General features: G+C 42.4%; 1 protein-coding gene across 1 annotated transcript in view; it reads left to right on the forward strand.

The window, feature by feature from the left end:
* Nucleotides 1–18184, forward strand: part of PDE11A (phosphodiesterase 11A) — a 472505-nt gene that overhangs the window by 402764 nt on the left and 51557 nt on the right. Inside the window, exon 15 of the mRNA XM_066575784.1 lies at nucleotides 10305–10405. Coding sequence (XP_066431881.1) covers nucleotides 10305–10405 — 101 coding nt within the window. The remainder of the gene's footprint in view (nucleotides 1–10304; nucleotides 10406–18184) is intronic.

An 18184-nucleotide genomic window follows, 5' to 3' on the forward strand; every position in this document is an offset into this window, starting at 1 on the left:
GCTGATGTCTTGGTAATGGTGGTCTTATTTAAACATACAGTTGCAAGAAAAAGTTAGTGAACCCTTAGATACCACTGCATTGACTACTAATACAATCTGGACTAAATGTTTTTTAAGTTTCAATAATGGACAAATACGATGTAACTAACCTAATAACACACAGAGTTGTACCGTTCATGTCTTTTACTGGGCACATTGAGTAAACATCCACAACGTAAGGAGAAAACGTTGGTGAACCTTTGAATTGATAGTGACCCCCAAGTTTTGTGTAAGGGGTAACTCCTGCGGACCCCCAAAATTTTGAATTCGATAGGTAACAGACTATAGCTAGTATTAGTCATATTCATTTTCACATTGTTGGATTACTCCCAGAGTAACCTATGATATTATAGAGTGAATCATGTGACCTGCTGGAGTGCTGAGTGCTCATGCTCCAACTGATGCAATCATGAACAGCCCGTAGAGGGCGGATCTTCTACAATCCCCTCTGGCCTAGCCCGCTCAGTACAGACCAGCCAGATCACACCAGAATGATCACACTGAGAACTGGCTTTATACTTACTTGACAAGTACATCCTTGCAGTTTCTGCATCCATTTCCATGTTGCACAACAGTCCGTCCAGCATAAACTCCATAAAACTATTTCCACTGGGTGCCGTCATCTTGATGCTCTGCTTTCATCCCAGCTTTTTGTTGGATCAGAGGCAGCACAATCTGAGTGTGCTCCAGTAATAATGAACAGCTAGAGAACATGCTCAAGAGATGCTCCAGGCAGTATTCTGCACTCTGAGCATGCTCAAAATGTCAAAATGAGCATGCCTTCTGTTCATGATGGGCACCAGACCTCTAATGGCCAGGAATTGTAATTGAAGCATTGACTCTTTTTCTAAGCCCATTTTGTATTGTTAGATTTTGATTGCTTACAGTTGGTCACGTGGACAGCTCAAACATTAGGACCTCGCACACGCTATTTTTAAGCAACATACATCACGCATGTGAGGAGTCTTTGGTCACTATAAGCTGGAGGCGACACAAGCAATACTGTAATAGGCCCTCTGCTTATAGCATTGTGTCACGGCCCTGTACCCTGGTTATGATTTCTGGAAAATGGGGCAATAGTTCCCACTGCCTAAGAATCATGTGCCATTCAAATGACTGCGCTCATTACGGTCTCAAGCTATGTGTACTCCCCATTGCATGCCTATTGCCTGCAGGTCCCCCATCACAGAACCTGCCTTCGGCCCAGATGCGTAACATGAAGCTTCTGGGCCCCAATGCAAAACCTGTAGCAGGGCCCCCGACTATAATGCTTTATTCATAGTACTGGGCTCCCTATATGGAGAAGAGAGGCCTTATAGGCCCGGGTGCAACTGCATCCCCTGTATCCCCTATAGTTACGCCAGTGCTTCGGCCCCTGCTCCAACTCTAGGCCTATTGCACTTAGAGAAGCAGTGGCGTCATCTTTGTTTGTCCAACTATCTGATACACACTGTGCATTAGTATACATCATTAGTCTAAAACACTACACCTGCTTTGATTGGCCAGTGCTACCCACGTGAGCAACACTTACCACTGAGAGCAGCATGTAGGGTCTTAGACTACCAATGCATACTAATACACAGTGTGCATCAGGTAGTCAGAGAAACGGTACAGCCATCTTTTTTTTGTCCAAGACTGGAGGGTCGCTTTAATAACTAGTAGATCCCCCATCCATAGCAATTGCCTCCACCAAATGTTTTCTGCAGCAGGCAAATAAGATTTTCACAAGACTGTGGAGGAATTTTGGAGTCTTCAAACGTGTTTTAGTATTTCTGGGGTGCCTTGCATGCACTGCCCTCTTCAGGTCTGGCCACAGCATCTCCTTAGGGTTAAGGTCAGAACTCCTGACTTGGCCATTGCAAAATGCCAATCTCCTTTTTCAATGGCAAGAAGGTTAATTTTTAGAGATGAGCGAGTATACTCGCTAAAGGCAATTGCTCGAGCGAGCATTGCCTTTAGCGAGTATCTCCCCACTCGAGACTGAAGGTTCGGGTGCCGGCGCGGGGGAGCGGTGAGTAGCGGCAGTCAGCAGGAGGCAGGGGGGAGAGAGGGAGAGAGAGATCTCCCCTCCGTTCTGCCCCACTCTCCCCCGCAGCTCCCTGCCCGCTGCCGGCACCCGAACCTTCAGTCTCGAGCGGGCAGGTACTCGCTAAAGGCAATGCTCGCTCGAGCAATTGCCTTTAGCGAGTATACTCGCTCATCTCTATTAATTTTCTTCTCATGAAATGAACCCTAGTGTATATGTGTGTGATCGACCTATGGAATTTAGATAGTGACCAGGGAGTGATGTGAGTGATGACAATCTGTATACAGCACTAAGGAATATGGTGGTGCCATAGAGACAACACAGAATAATGAAAAAATCTAGAGATATTTTATTTGCAGTTAATTTATTTTAACACTTCATTCCCAATATCCAAATACTGCAGCCGATGTCCGGTGACTGAGTGGCTTCTGTCTGCGTTTTCATCATTGCGCAGCATCTTGTTTTCAATGTGAGGACAATTTAAAGTCCTTCCTAGAGTAAGGCAATGAATAGTACAAGCCGCTGATCTCTGCATTGTGCCAGTCGTCCCCCCTTCCCACGACTGCAGCTCATTGGCTTTGTGTTGGCTGCAGACTGGACCCCAGCACTCATTAGCATTAATAAAAATTAATGAGGTTGCAAGAACATTTGCTAATAACTGAACTCTTAATGTTACTTGAGAATTAAAAATAGTAAAGAGAGGGGAAAGAAATCTGGAGTCGACATTGACCGTGGCATCTGGGTTTCATTGCAAATTGGTAAATTGGCAGCAGCGGTGGTGGATTTCTGCATGGAAATTCTAATTGTTTTGCTCAACTCCTTCCAGCAGCACAGAGGCAGAACTCTTAGCCGCTCCATCCAGAATATATTTAATTTTATCAGCATCCATTATTCGCCCTTTGAGATTCTGACTGGAATTAGTTACGATCTGCGCCAATAGCTAATCTACTGAAATGGAATTTAAATTAGCGCTTTTGGGGCAAATTAAATGTACAGTTCTTTGTCTGCTTTATCTAGATTTTATCCTCAAACACCCAGTTATAAACTAAGGAAGGGGTTAGATAGTAAACTTTTTGCCAAAGCAATCAGCACTGGGGCAGCACAGTGGTTAGTACTGTTACCTTACAACAGGGTCCTGGGTTCAAATCCAACCAAGGACAACATCTGCATGGAGTTTGTATGTTCTCCCTTTGCTTGTGTGGGTTTCCTCTGGGTGCTCCGGTTTCCTCCCATTTTCCAAAAACATGCCAATAGGTGAAATTAGATTGTGAGCCCTCATGGGGAAAGGGCCCAAATGTACGTGGTGATAATCTCTGTACTGTGCTACAGAATATGTATGCGACATATAAATGAGTAGGATAGATAGAGAGATGAGAGATATGAGATAGATAGATATAGTATTATACTACACTGTGTGCAAAGTTATATTGGTATACTTTTGTATTACAACTCCTCACCACTTTTCAGATCTCTGGTCTCTGTTGGTGAAGCGAAGATCTTGAAAATGGTGAAAAACTGAAATGCCTTTATAAAAAAAACACAGATCAGAGATGTCAAGAGTGAATCTCCATTTACCATAGCGATCTGCGGGTATCAATTTTTATTTTAGGTACTTTTAGGCCACAGGTATAATTTAAAGGGGATGTTCCCATTTTGGCCAAACATGACCAAGATGAGAATATGAGGTCCGGACTGATGGAAACAGCTGACTTGGACTGAGCGATGCCGTTTCCATAACACCCATAGAAGTCAATGAGAGTTATGCAAACAGTATAACACATAGAGCTGCGGTATTTCCACAGCTCCTGAGTCAATGAAACAGTGTAGCTCGCTGTCCCATTGACTTCTGTGAGAGTTACAGAAACAGTACATTGCAGGGTGCTGGGCTATTTCCATTCTCCTGACCATCCCTAGCCACTGCAGTAAGGGTGGATGGGGGCCTTAACTATAGATTGGTGCAGGTCCTAGAGATGGAAATACCCTTCTTTAATAACTTTTATCTGTCTCACGGCTTATTTTTTGTAGGATGAGTTGAATTTTTAAATGGTACTATTCATTGTGCCATAAAATGTAGTGAAAAACATTAAAGCTTCTAACTGGAGTGAATTGGGAAAAAATGCAATTCTACCATCTTTTGGGGGTGGTGGGGGCTTGTTTCTACACACTGTAGCAAGAGTGACATGCTTTTTTTTTTCGTTTTTTTTTTTTTTTTGCAGGATGTCCTGCAGGTTCCATTAGTACCATTTTGGAATGCATATGACTTTTTGATCACTTTTTATTAAATCTTTTTCTTGGAGACTGGATAACCAAAAAAAGCACAATTCTGAGTTTTTTTTGGCGACATTCATTGTGTGAGATAAATAATGCATTACTTTAATAGATCAGACTTGTAGCAATTCCAAATGTGTTTGGGGGTTTTTTAATTTTTTTTTTAATTTTAAATATGGAAAAGCGTTTTTTAATAAACTTTTTTTGCTCATTTGTACATTTTTTAGTCCCCACAGGTAATTTGAACTTGCAATTGTTTGATTGCTACTGTAGTATAGTGCAATACCGTAGTATTATCATAGTATTACATAATACTGCCATAGGGCTGCCATTACAGATTGCTTGGGAGCCTTCAGAAGGCCCCTGTCTACCATGGCATCCCACCATCTCTTCGCAGGGCAGTGGGCCGTATAGAACCCTAGAGCTCCGATTGGGGCATTTAAATACTGCTGTCAGAATTGACATTTAAAAGGTGAACAGCCACAATCAACATTAGTGTTGATAACGGCTGTTGCGGACGCATGTCAGCAGTCAAAGACAGCCAGCATCCACATTGTATGGAGCGGAATCAACCCCTGATCCCGCTCCATACAAACCCTGAACCTCCATGATGTAACTGAACACATCTGAACGTCCTGGAGCGTTAAGGGGTTAAAACTCCTGGATTCATATACATCTATAACAGCCCCCGGGACTGGACCGGGCAAAAAGCAAAGGAGATGGGTATACGGTTTTTGTTTTATTTTCTACGTTATAGTCTCACCTGACCACTTTGTAAACTGGAGACTTTGGGGGAAGCCTGTAGTAGCTGCTACTGCAGCGGTCGTTGCGGGTGGACCCAGGTTATAACCAGCCCACTGGGAGTTTACCTGGTGGATTGAATGGGAAATCCACCTTTGGTTTTGCAGCACCCCGGTTGGGAGTCACTGAGTTAAAAACACTGAAGCAATTGTGTGTTAATGAAGACCAATGCATGGAAAGTTGCACTGTAGTTGGAGACCCTCTTACTAATACTACATTTCATTTGGGACTTTGAGAATTCAAGTTACTCCTCTGGCCACTGGAATACTGATTTATTCTTTTAAAGGGGCTGCCCCAAGATGTAAACTGCTATCAAAGGATAGGGAATAAGTGAGAGATCCGGGAAAGTTGGATCATTGGGATCCCCACCGATCATGTGATCAGGGTCAACTGTCTCTCTGTATGAATGGAGTGGTGGCTGAGCATGTGCGCTGCTGCCCATTCATATCAAATCCTAAGGAAAGTGAAACTGTAACTGGCCACACAAAAAAATGCAAAACCGAAAGAGACATCAATTTAATAAAAAAATAAGTGGATAGACCACCTCAAACACTCCTTACAAAAACTGCCATAACCAACCAGATCATGTGTATGTAAATTATGGGAAAAAATGCCAGCGCATAAATGTGGCTGCTTGGAGATCACATGACCAAAGGTCCTGCAAGAGAGAATTAAAAAAGCCTTGTGGAGGTGCATGGTGGAGCTGGAAGACGGTGTGATGCAGCAGGCGTGTAAGGGGTTAACGACAAGCTCTCTAGGCTCTCCCCTCTGTGTAGAACGCTGGACTCTAGAGAAAATAAGAGTAACTAGGGATGTGGTGTCCAGTCAGAGGAACTGTTGGCATAAGAGACGGCCCTGGAGCATCTAAAAGAGGAAGTGGACCCATTGTAAGCAGTACATGATCCTAATGGTGAATCAGTCACTGACTATGAACAGTGGAGGTCAGTAAAACATGGCCACCAACTGTAAGTAGAGACCGGTCTCTCCAATGGCATTAAAGTGTGCACACTAGAGGCCAACCAACTAATTGCTACCATTCTGCTACGGGTACTCGGCCGCAAATTTGCAGTCCAAGACATAGCATGAGCCTCAATGAGAGAGATCAAGGAACAATAAGGCTTACAACAACGAAAACTGGGAATTGAGGAACAGTTGAACTGAGATGTTGCATTCTAAGTCATTTGTGTTCTCGTTCAGGGGGCTGTTGGACTGTTTAACCATTCGGGCTAAGGATAAATTGTTATAATTGTTTTGGGGTATTGCGTAACTAAATTTGGGCAAAAGATAACGTATCCTAGGATAGATTGTGGAGTTCTGATAACCCTTGTTATACTAACCCCATTACTTGGTGATGATTCATTTCAAAACCGTATATACTGTCAACGGTTTGTGTCTGTCCCCTGTCATATCCTACCAAGAATAGCCCGCGGCCTCTACACATAAGTGGTGATCCGTTCCATCTAGTGATGTCTGTAAACTGGTTCCTTCAGTAAGTTACAATTTAACGCCCTTTATTGATTCGATTCGGATAGTATTTTTCAGCAGAACCGTAACAAAAGAACTTTGTCTAGAACTGTCATTACAGAACATCCACCACTAGGTGGCAGAGTAGTCACGGCAGACAACCAGCCTTGATTGCTCAGAGGAGAGGCTGAGTTATGGTGAATCATTGGCAGAAGGAAGGATATTGCATAGAATAAGGCTGTGTTCTGAGGATGCAGAGCAGATTTATGGAGCGCGGACACCCAGGATCATTCTCTGCGAGCGACAGTCCTGCTGCTGTCTTGCACACATTCATATCTCTTAGTTATTTCTCTTTGCCCGTTATATAAGGATATCCGTTTATTACTTAAGTGTATAATGTGTACATTGTTACTTATCCTTTGCAGTGAATTTCGGATATTTTTTATATACTTCTGTAATATTTGCCAGGGTTTGATTGGATATTTCCAAATGAGTTCTTTGTCACTATCGGAGTTCATGAAAGCCGTAAAACATTTTGGGGGTGACAGAATTGACAGCCTGCATTATTGGTGCCCTGTGAATCAGTGACTCCTGTAAATGCAGCCTTGGGACTCATTAGTAGCTGCTGATGGTGCAGCGGTCTTACTGGTTACTGGCAGTCACTGAGGCAGACTGGTTCACTAAGTAAAGGGGTCACAAAGCTGATATACCTTTTAAGTTCTGTACATAATCTGGGAATAAGGCCGGGCTCACACCAGCGAATCATCACAGCATTTTATGCGCGTGGGTTTTGCGCACATTATACGCTGTACTAATCTCCCATAGGCTGCCATGTTGCAGTGTCATTGCATACTTGCTCCGCACACCAAATTATGCCCATCTGACCCCAGCCTAAAGGTTAAGAATTGACATGGGTCTAATCGGAGATCCATACATATGTTATAGGTGTATACATGGATGTAGTAAAGCTAAATCTGCCATTCAGCTCTTTTGGAGATGCATTGTGCTAAAACAGTGCAGTCCTATGTACAACCAATGATAAAACAGTGCAGTCCTATGTACAACCAATGATAAAACAGTGCAGTCCTATGTACAACCAATGATAAAACAGTGCAGTCCTATGTACAACCAATGATAAAACATCATGATATCAGAAGATTTTTTACCAGATGACAAACTCTGCTACATTTCAATCTGTGCGCCCTTCTCTCTCTCTCTCAAATAGCATAAAAGATGACGGCAGAGGTGTGCTTGTCCCGTATGTGGGGTGTCAATGCTGGAACATTACCATATAGTATCAGCATCATGGGGAAAGATAAAACGAGTACTCAATGATTCCATTAAATAAGTGCCCAATGGTTCGGTATATTTTTATAACGAGGTATGACTAGTATACTATATATCGGACATACCAGTGTCTTAACATGAGAGGTTAAAAAATAATGTGCCTGGGTAGGATCTAACTCCCTATCACACAATCACGCATCAATTTTCTACCCATGAAGATCTGATTCATTAAAACCGATCCCCAGATGTTGTGATGTTCCTGTCCTGTCATGGACGTTCTTCCAACAAGAGTGCAGGGATAAGTATCACAAAAGCAGTGCGGAGTATTGCAACCTCTGTTGCTGTAGAATGGACGCTAGCACTACTCAGCACTGTAAAAAAGCACAGAAACGTAATGTATTAATGGAGATTTAAAGGGAACTAAGTTATGGTGCTGTTTGGGGAGGTGACAGGGAGGCGGGTGATGTCTTTCTTATACTCGCCTGTTCCTCTGCTGTTCCCGCCGCATGGAAATATGACTCTCTTCAAACTTTCAAGTCTGAAAAGAGCCCGATTTTCAGGTATCCTCCAGCTTCAAACGAACCATAAGTTAGTTTATAGTGCTCTTCGGAGGTGACAGATTCCCTTCAAGTGATGACATAAACTCTGCATGCAGATTTTCAACAGTTATCAAAGTACAAAACCCACTTGGCGCTGCTCTCACCCCTGTGTTAGGGCTCCGTTTAGAGTTTTCGTGTCTCTGCTCCGTTTTTGAAGGAGGGAAACTGAAATAAAACTAAAAAAAAGTGGATGCGTTTTTTTTCCCCTATTGATTTCAATGGGGTTTCAAAAAAAAAAAAACTGAAAGGAAACGGGAAGGCTTCAGTCTGCTTCTGTTCTGTTAGGTTTTCGGTTTTTTAGATGGGGAAAATATAGCAGTTGGCAGCATTATTTTTCTGTAAGAAAAAAAGGAAGCCTGACGGAATGGAAGCAAATGAAAGCCAATATGGAAATCCACACCAAACTCCATACATCCACATGCGGGTGCTGATGAGGAATTGCTGGCAGAGTTAGGCCGTTTTTAATTTTGCATCAGAATCCACGTTTGGTGCAGAATATTCCACAGGATGGTAAATCCCACCGCCTCCTGAGGAACAATTTCATCCCGTCTGAAAAGTCCCTAAAGCATGCTCATCCATCTGGGACGAGGACCATGTTCTTTGGATGACTGGGGGTTCCAGTGACCAGGCGTCCAGTGGAAAGACTATTAGGGCACATCCAGTCTGGTTAGTAGTAATATGGTTTTTAGAACAGTTTAGGGCTCATGCCCAATAGAGCTTTGGGTCCCATGGTCCTGCTCTGTTATGGGAAATCTAACAGAATCCTATGACAGAGCCAAACATCGCTGACAGACCCATTGACTATAATGGATTCTGTTCGGTTTCCGGCCATCTGGCAGCATTTTACAGAGTGAAGTAGCACTGCTATGTCTTCCTGTATTTTAACAGAAATCAGTGACAGCGGCTCCAAATGGGATCTCCAATGCTGATGGGAACAATTAGCAAACTATTTCTGCTGCTTTAACCTTGAAGGGCGACTCCAGAACCTTCTCTTGTGCACTTCAGCAGGAAAGTGGCAGCTGGTGGTAGCATAGCCATATTTCTGGACCCAAAAATGGTTCTCCCTTTTCAAGTCATTGACACATTTTACTTCCAAATGAAATTAAACATCACTACGACTACTACAGCAGAATACAACAACGGACCGCACACCGGAGTTCTTTTATGTTGCTCTTAAAGTTTTATTAAACATCTCCAAGTTTAACAAAAAATTGCAATTATTTGTGAGACCTGGAGATGTTCAATAAAACTTTAAGAGCAACATAGAAGAACTCCGGTGTGCGGTCCGTTGTTGTATTTTGGATAGTGTGGAGAGACTCATTGATATTGCACCACTCTCGTGGATATTTACTACTATAGCAGTCACTATTTTAATACTATAGATTAGAGAGCGGAGTATGGGCATGAACCTGTAGGAGCAGGAACCTGTATGGGCATGAACCTGTAGGAGCAGGAACCTGTATGGGCATGAACCTGCAGGAGCAGGAACCTGTATGGGCATGAACCTGCAGGAGCAGGAACCTGTATGGGCATGAACCTGTAGGAGCAGGAACCTGTATGGGCATGAACCTGTAGGAGCAGGAACCTGTATGGGCATGAACCTGTAGGAGCAGGAACCTGTTTGGGCATGAACCTGTAGGAGCAGGAACCTGTTTGGGCATGAACCTGTAGGAGCAGGAACCTGTTTCTTACCTGGTTGAAGTTGCCTTTTATATGCATTAGTGTATGTATTAATCAGCGATTGCACTGACATCATGTCTTTCAGTGATATACTTGGCTGTATCTATAGTTATTTATTTTTTGTAGCTTTTGTGTTGCAGGGACACAACATATTTGCCAACTTGTCCTCCCAGCAGTACAGCGACCTCATGCAGCTTCTGAAGCAGTCTATTCTTGCCACGGACATCACACTGCATTTTGAGTACGTATACATTTTGTTGTTTCTTTATCTTAGTTAAAAATCTTTTAAATAATTACTGATATAAAGGTATATATGTATTTGTGTGTGTGTGTGTGTGTGTGTATATATATATGTATGTGTATATATATATATATATATATATATATATATATATAAAATGTGTGTATATGGAGATATATATACAGTATATATACGCGCACACACGCATAACTACTTTTTCTCAGTTTGACTGTCTCCTTTAAGACATTTCTGGTATGAGCTATTCACATCAGAAGATGGTGCTGCTGAGCAGTCTTGGATTGACCTCATGTGAGTGAAATTTAAAGAACACTTGGTTCGAAATAAGTCTGACTTTTATCAAATATAACATGCGTATTTGCACATCCAGAAAGTAATCGGATAACTCCTGGCATTATAGTACTTATTGAGGGCTAAGTATGCTGAAAAAGAGAAGGTAGAAGCAGTAACAGACCGCCTCTGCCTTCTCTCCAGGCTGCCTCACTGTCTCCTGCAGCTTGACACCCTACCTGCTTCTCCAGCTGTAGGAGACGGACTTTACATGTACAGCATGATCTTCAAGGCTACATACACCTTTGCACTCCTTTGTAATTATTGTGTTTTTGGAAATTAAGACTTTTTGTAATTTGTTTGCATTAAATATTTCTGATTATTTGGTTTCTATGCTTGTATTACTGGAGGACTGAAATCTTAGCTAATTCTGTCAGTCCAAGCATAAAGACAGCTCCTCCCCTGCTGTGAGTGTTCTGTGCACTCACTGCATTTTCCACTGAACTATTACAGAGGGCTGTAGGACAGTGTTGGGGGATGGTGAAGAATGGCAGAGCAGAGAAAGCTACTATTACAGAGGGCTGTAGGACAGTGCTGTGGGATGGTGAAGGACAGCAGAGCAGAGAAACCTACTATTACAGAGGGATAGAATTCTGGGTGAATTTTCTGCTCTTATCAGCCATCAGGGGGGAATATACTGAAAAAGCTACTCATGGAGAGGATTGAGAGATATCTGTGTAGTATTGAGTGGGTGTGGTTATGCTACACAACCTCTGAAGGAGGAGAGGGGAGGGGAAGCAGAGTTTGTGCATGTTCATGAGAGAGACCAGCTGATCAGTGCTGGAAACAGCCCTGAGCCAGAAACTTGACTGAAAGAGAGCCTGCAAACCAAGTATGAGGCTTTCTAAATAGATGCAAAGGAAAATGCAAAGCAAAAAAGGGATTGGTGCAATCATTTGTTTCTGCGGGGACAAAGATAGAGTAAGATATGTGTGTGCCGGCTTTCATGAACGATTACTGAATTCTGCTGTAAAAATTTGCTGCATTTCCAGAAAAAATAGAGCATGTTACAGAAATGAAAATATGCAGCATGACTAAAGTCTGTTGCACATTTTTTTCTGCTCTGTGGTTTAATGTACTTTGTTCATCTTGTACTGCTTTTATGCTGCTTCCTTCATTCAAGTCTAAACACAAATCAACATAGATTAACCCTTTCATGACAAAGGTTCATTGCTGCTCCCATGTTCAAGTTAAATCCTGCAATTCTGGCATTGCCACTTTCCAAAAAAAATCATAACTTTTTTATTTTTATTAGTGCAGCTATGTTAGGGCGTGTTTTTTGTGGGGTGACCTGTATTTTCTACTTCTACCATTTTAAGGTTCATGTAGCTTTTTATCCAGGTTTTTTTTAATTGGGGATAGGGTGACCAAAAAAGTGCATTTCTGCCATTGCATTTGTTTTATCCGACATCATTCACCACTGTGCAGGATTAATAATGTGATATTTTAATAAATTGGACCTTTTACAGATTCAGTGATACTAATTTTCACATAAAAAAATGTTTTCATATTTTCATGAGACAACTGGCAAAAGTTTTTTTTATAACTTTTTTTAATGTTTATTTTTTGTTAGAATTAAAAACTGTTTACTTAGTTTTAAATTTTTTTAGTCCCCATAGGGGAATTTGAACTTTCTGTTGTTTGATAGTTTATACAGTATAATGCAATATTATGGTATTGCATTATACTCTATTGCACTTTTAATAGGCAAACAATCATAGCAGCCCTGGGAGCCTTCAGAAGGGCCCAGGCTACCATAACACTTGGACAGCAACCGCATATCTGCAAATGCAGATTTTGTGCGCTTAACTGCAGAATGCGTTCTGTGCAACGTCTTGCGGAATGTCTTGCATCTTATTCCACAGACTTTAATTGCGAAATCTTATCTCCTGTATTTCGCAAGACGTCATTAATTCTGCATCAAAAAAAAATTCAGCTGCGGAATTTAATCTTGCAGTTTTGAAGTAAAGGTGCGCAGATCTTAACAGGTGCGGAATTCAAGCCCCATAGGGCTAACATTATGACGCAGAAGTGACCGCATGGACTAATTCTGTCCCGCGTGAATAGAGTAAAGCCTCTTCCTGCGCTTTGCTTGCTGGTGCATACCAATGACTGCTGAGAATGTAGGCACTAGTTAATGTGAGATCTACATGCTTCCTTCAGCTCCCCATTTATCCGCCTCTGAGGCTGTTAATGTCCTCGTCATGCCATGAATCTGAATGAGAGAAATTAATTTTGTTTTGTGCTTATGACTTTGAATCCTATTAGCGGCATTTGTAATATGCATTTGTGTCACATTGCCGTTCGCCCCAACCACACAGCGTAAGCCTCCTTTATTCTCTGCCAGCAAGCTTTGTATTAGCCAGAGTAATGAAGAAAAAAAGCTCAAAATTCTGTCTTAAAATTGCAGCGATTTGCTATGTGCTGAGACAGCCTGTTTGTCGTCTGAGCGGTTTTTACATTACACACATGGATTATGCCAATGTCAAATCATCATTTAGTTGTTCGGTTGAAGCAAGATTTTTCATTTCTGTAAAATATTCCCAGACCTATCCACATACACCTAGACTACTGTACGAAAATATATTCGCTCTGGAGGAATAACAGAAATATATTATAACTCTGCTGTCCGAAGATACAGACAGCTCAAGGTTTATTGTTGCTTTTAAGAGCTATGAGTGTGTTTTACTGTAGGTCAATGGATTTTGATTTCTTTTCTTAAGCAGGAATCACACATGCATATACCCGGATCATGACCAGATCCCAGTCCGTGGAATAGCAAATAGTTAAAAAAAAAAAAAAATCGCGCCACTAGAAGGAGTTGTCGTTTTGCTGTAAATCTCGGCATGCGGTTCCATCTCAGGTAGATATGTAAATGATTAGCGTTGTGGTAATTAGATGAACGGTCTTGCCACCTGAGGCCCTAAAAGTGGTTCCACCCTTAGCCTATAAAAGGCTCCCAGAGGCTCCTTGTGTGTAGTGACTTCTTCTTCTGCTTGTGTAGAGCTTGGTGACCACTAGACGCCTCTACGATGCAATCAAAGAGATTTCACCCAGTTAACAGAGTTTGAGAGGGGAAAATGCGAGAATCTGGATGGTTGTATCTGAGCCCGCCACCTGTGCCGTTCTGACCAGACTGCTAGGAGGACAGGTGAGGGCACGCACACAAGGGGACCGGGCTTAACATGCCCTTGACAGACCACCAGTAGAGAGTATTGTCTGATTATCCAACAAGCATAAACAGCTCCAGCTGTTTTGTTGTTCATCATCCGGAGACAGATGGTATCATTGTTACAGGCCCCTGTGTTAGAACCATTTCCAGGACTGCTATAGAGTGAAGCCGGGTTGTTCTCAGCAAAGAATCCAGGTTTAGTTTGGGCACTGATTAAGGCCATATTTGCATCTGGACACCTGGGGGTGAGGGCCTCAATCCTGCCTTTGCTGACAATTCTACGTTTGCTGTGGAGCGGCACAATGCCCCCAATGCTAACGTGATCGTCTGAGGTGGGGGCATTGCATACGACAGTCAGTCACCCCCATTAGTGGTGCGAGGGATGATGAAAGCTCAGCGATATGTTCAGGACATCCTGCAGCCACATGTGTTCCTCTCATGGTGGTATTTCCAACATTGTGGTGGTCAGATGATAGCAGAACATAATTTGTTTATCAAACATATATATATTTTTTTTTTTTAATAAATTCTGCATGTGGTATCATCATGATCATACTGACCCATAGAATAAAGTTATCATTTCATTCTTACTGCAATACATACATCATAAAAACAACTCATCCCTCCCCTCAAAGATGGCGGAATTGAATTTTCACATTTCCCTCCACTTAGAAATTTTTTAATGTTTTTCAATAAATTACCATATTTTTCTGACTACAAGACGCAGTTTTCAGCAAATTCGTATCTTGCTGAAAATCATCTGTGCCTTATCGTCCAGAGGCGGGGGGGGGGGGGGGGGTCTGAAAGATCCAGAGACCTCTAAGTGCTGCCTTTATGATCCCGCAGTGCACTTTTGCAGCTCACTGCCCGATTCTCAGGAGTACTCTGCAGCCATACATACCGCGAATACACTCCCTCCTGGGTCAGTGCAGTCCCCTCCAGCAGATAACCCAGCCTTTGGATAGGGCATAACGTATGATCTTGGTATAACCCCTTCACCTGGTCAAAGGGCTGTGGGTGCCCTGTGGCCTTTGTGCACTGCCTTACTCCTACCATAGTGAAGAGATAGCCCAGCTGTCCCTTGGTCACATCTCATGCAACTTATCTCATAATTAGGCAATTTCCCATATCCTTCCAGTAACGCACTGGAATATTCTATGTCAGGAAATTGCAAATTTAAATTTCAAACCCAGATTAATCACCAATTTTCACAGCTAAATGGTTAATTTCCCGTAATGATGTAGCCTAAATACTATTAAGGCATTTTACTAATAATTTACTCCTGTATCTCCAAAAGCGAAGGCTCAGTTCAATATACATCATGAAATCCTTATATTAGTTACTTATGTGTATTTGTATACATCAGTTTTGTATTATACTTGTCTTGTATTACTGTACTGTAATGCTGGCTATCCCTGTTTGCTACCAAGGAGTCTTAATTCTCTGTAATTAAAACTGAAGTCGGTAATACCTGTAATAGGCCAGCCCTGTATGTCATTTCTCTTTTAACCTGGTCTCAAAAGTTGTTTTTTCCAGTCCACTTTCTCCTAAAATAGTGTGTTTGACTTTTTTTTGCTTAAAATATCTGCTTAAATTCCTGTTCTCGCCACCATTAATATCACATGTCATTATGACTTAATTCAAGTCATTTGGTATCAATCATGAAACGTTTAAATAGATTTGATATATCCCAGGAGTCCCCGCGTGGTAAACACATGAAGCAGACAAGGATACTGGATGGAAACCTTTTTCTACGGAATCCAAAGAGAATTCCAGTGCCTATAACCACAGTCTGGCATGGAGAGTTCTTAGAATCACCTGGTATACATATTCTGCATTAGATTATATGTATGTAGATACAGTGGATATAAAAGGTCTACACACCCCTGTTACAATGCAAGTTTGTATTGTTAAAATATTAGACAGAGATGAATCATTTCAGATTAGAGATGAGCGAGCATACTCGCTAAGGGCAATTGCTCAAGCGAGCATTACCCTTAGCGAGTACCTGCCCGCTCGAGACAGAAGGTTCGGGTGCCGGCGCGGGGGAGCGGTGAGTAGCGGCAGTCAGCAGGGGGGTGCGGGGGGGAGAGAGATCTCCCCTCCGTTCCTCCCCGCTATCCCCCGCAGCTCCCTGCCCGCCGCCGGCACCCGAACCTTGTCTCGAGCGGACAGGTACTCGCTAAGGGCAATGCTCGCTCATCACTATTTCAGATGTATTTTCACCTTCATTGTGACCCATTGTCGCCGAAGAAAGAAGATCCGGCCGCGACGAAGAGAAGATCAAGCCGTGAAGAAGGGAAGATCCGGAGCATGAGGATAGGTGAGTAATTGTTATTTTCAGCCCTCATGTCAGCGGGGCAGGAGGGACCTGCTACGGATTCTCCATGGAGAATTCGTAGCGGGCCTGATTTTCCCAGTGGACATGAGGCCTTAAGCCAGCACTGCGCATCACCAAAACATCATCATATTCACAGTGAAGCATGGTGGAGGCAGCTTTATCCTTAGGGGCTGTTTTACTGCTTCTAGAACTGGGGTTTAGTCAATTTGGAGGGAATTATGAATAGTTTCAAATATCAGTCCTTTTTGGCACAAAACCTTTAGGCCTCTGCTAAAAAGCTGAAGATGTGGAGAAATTTCACCTTTCAGCACGACAACCCAAAGCATACCTCCAAATCAACAAAAAAATGGCTTTTCTAGGAAAAGATCAATGTTGGAATGGCCCAGCCAGAGCCCAGACCTGAATCCCATTGAAAAAATTGGGGTTAACTGGAAGAGGGTTGTACACACGGGATGCCCATGCAATCTGACAGATTTGGAGTACTTTTGCAAGGAAGAATGGGAAAAGATTGCCACGTCAAAATGTGCCATGCTGATGGACAACTACCCTAAAGGACTGAATGTTGTCATAAGTCAAAAGGTGCATCAACAAAGTATTAGTTTTAGGTTATGCATATTTTTGCCACCACATTATTTTTATTTTATTTTTCCAGCCTAAAAGACTTTTTAGCATGACACAATCATGGCATTTTGACAAGGGTGTGTAGACTTTTTATGTATACTGAACATATTATCATAGTTCTATACATTCTTATTGCATAGATTTCAATGAATAAAATCACTATTTGCATTACTATATTTTAAAAGGGTTGCCCAGTTGTAAACTATTGATTACCCTATGCTTACGATAAGTCATCAATAGTAGATTGGTGGGGGTCTGCCAATCAGCTGTTCACCCGGTCCCTGCGCTTGTGCACGGAGCTGATTTCTACAGAAGGAGACAGCTCTTTTCCCATTGCAGTGGCCAGGCTTGGTATTACAGGCAAAGTTACCACTGAAATGAGTGGAATCTTTGCATGTAATACCAAGCCTGGCCACTACAGAGAGAATGGAGCTGTCTGCTTCCTGCAGAAATCAGATCAGTTCAAGAGCACATCTACCTGGAGAGAGGTGGAGGTTCTGAATAGCAGAACCCTGCCAATCTTCCACGGATGTCCTATCCTAAGGATAGACCATTAATGTTTATAAGTGGACAACCTTTTTTTCATAAATTGCTCACTTGAGCACTGAGCCCTGGCTGGCTCTTTTGGGCTCCTTCAAAGAGGTAAGCAGGGTCAATAGAAAATCTAAGAGTCTGTACACCACTCACCAATCATAATCACAATCGAAGAGGCACAGCACTTGGCTGAACGCTTCTGCCCCTTTATTTTAACAATTTGTGGGGGGCTCGGTGCCCAGACCAAGGTATCATTATGGCATGTTAGAAGTTTGCAGATAGTGTAGTTACCATTTTTGCAAGGTGAAAATGTCACCTTATGCAGCCCCCTTGCCTAACTGCAGGGGCAACCTTTGGCCATATAGGCTATCTGTTTCTGCACTTTCCTATGTAATGTTAGGAAAGGGAAAGGTTATCATTTCACTTTTTGACAGCAAAAATACTAGAAGCACCCGTGAACCCTCTGATTAAACCCCTAAAAACTGAGGAAAGTAGCAGTACCACGTAATCACAAGGTTGTTTTAGGATGCTCAAAGAAAAGACGTATCACATTGTGCCATGTAGACGCAACAGAGGAAAATATAACGATGGATAGCCTGACATACCATAGCCGTGTGCACCTCAAACTCAACCTGTTTTTCTAGACAACCCCTTTAATACAGTATGGTGAAGGACACCACCAAGTTTAATCAGAATATCTGTAGTCCCGCGCCTTTCCTCTATGTAAAGTAATGAAGCACACTGCCATGTATGTATTCATGTA

The sequence above is a fragment of the Eleutherodactylus coqui genome, chromosome 8, assembly GCF_035609145.1.
Source record: "Eleutherodactylus coqui strain aEleCoq1 chromosome 8, aEleCoq1.hap1, whole genome shotgun sequence".
Lineage (NCBI taxonomy): Eukaryota > Metazoa > Chordata > Amphibia > Anura > Eleutherodactylidae > Eleutherodactylus > Eleutherodactylus coqui.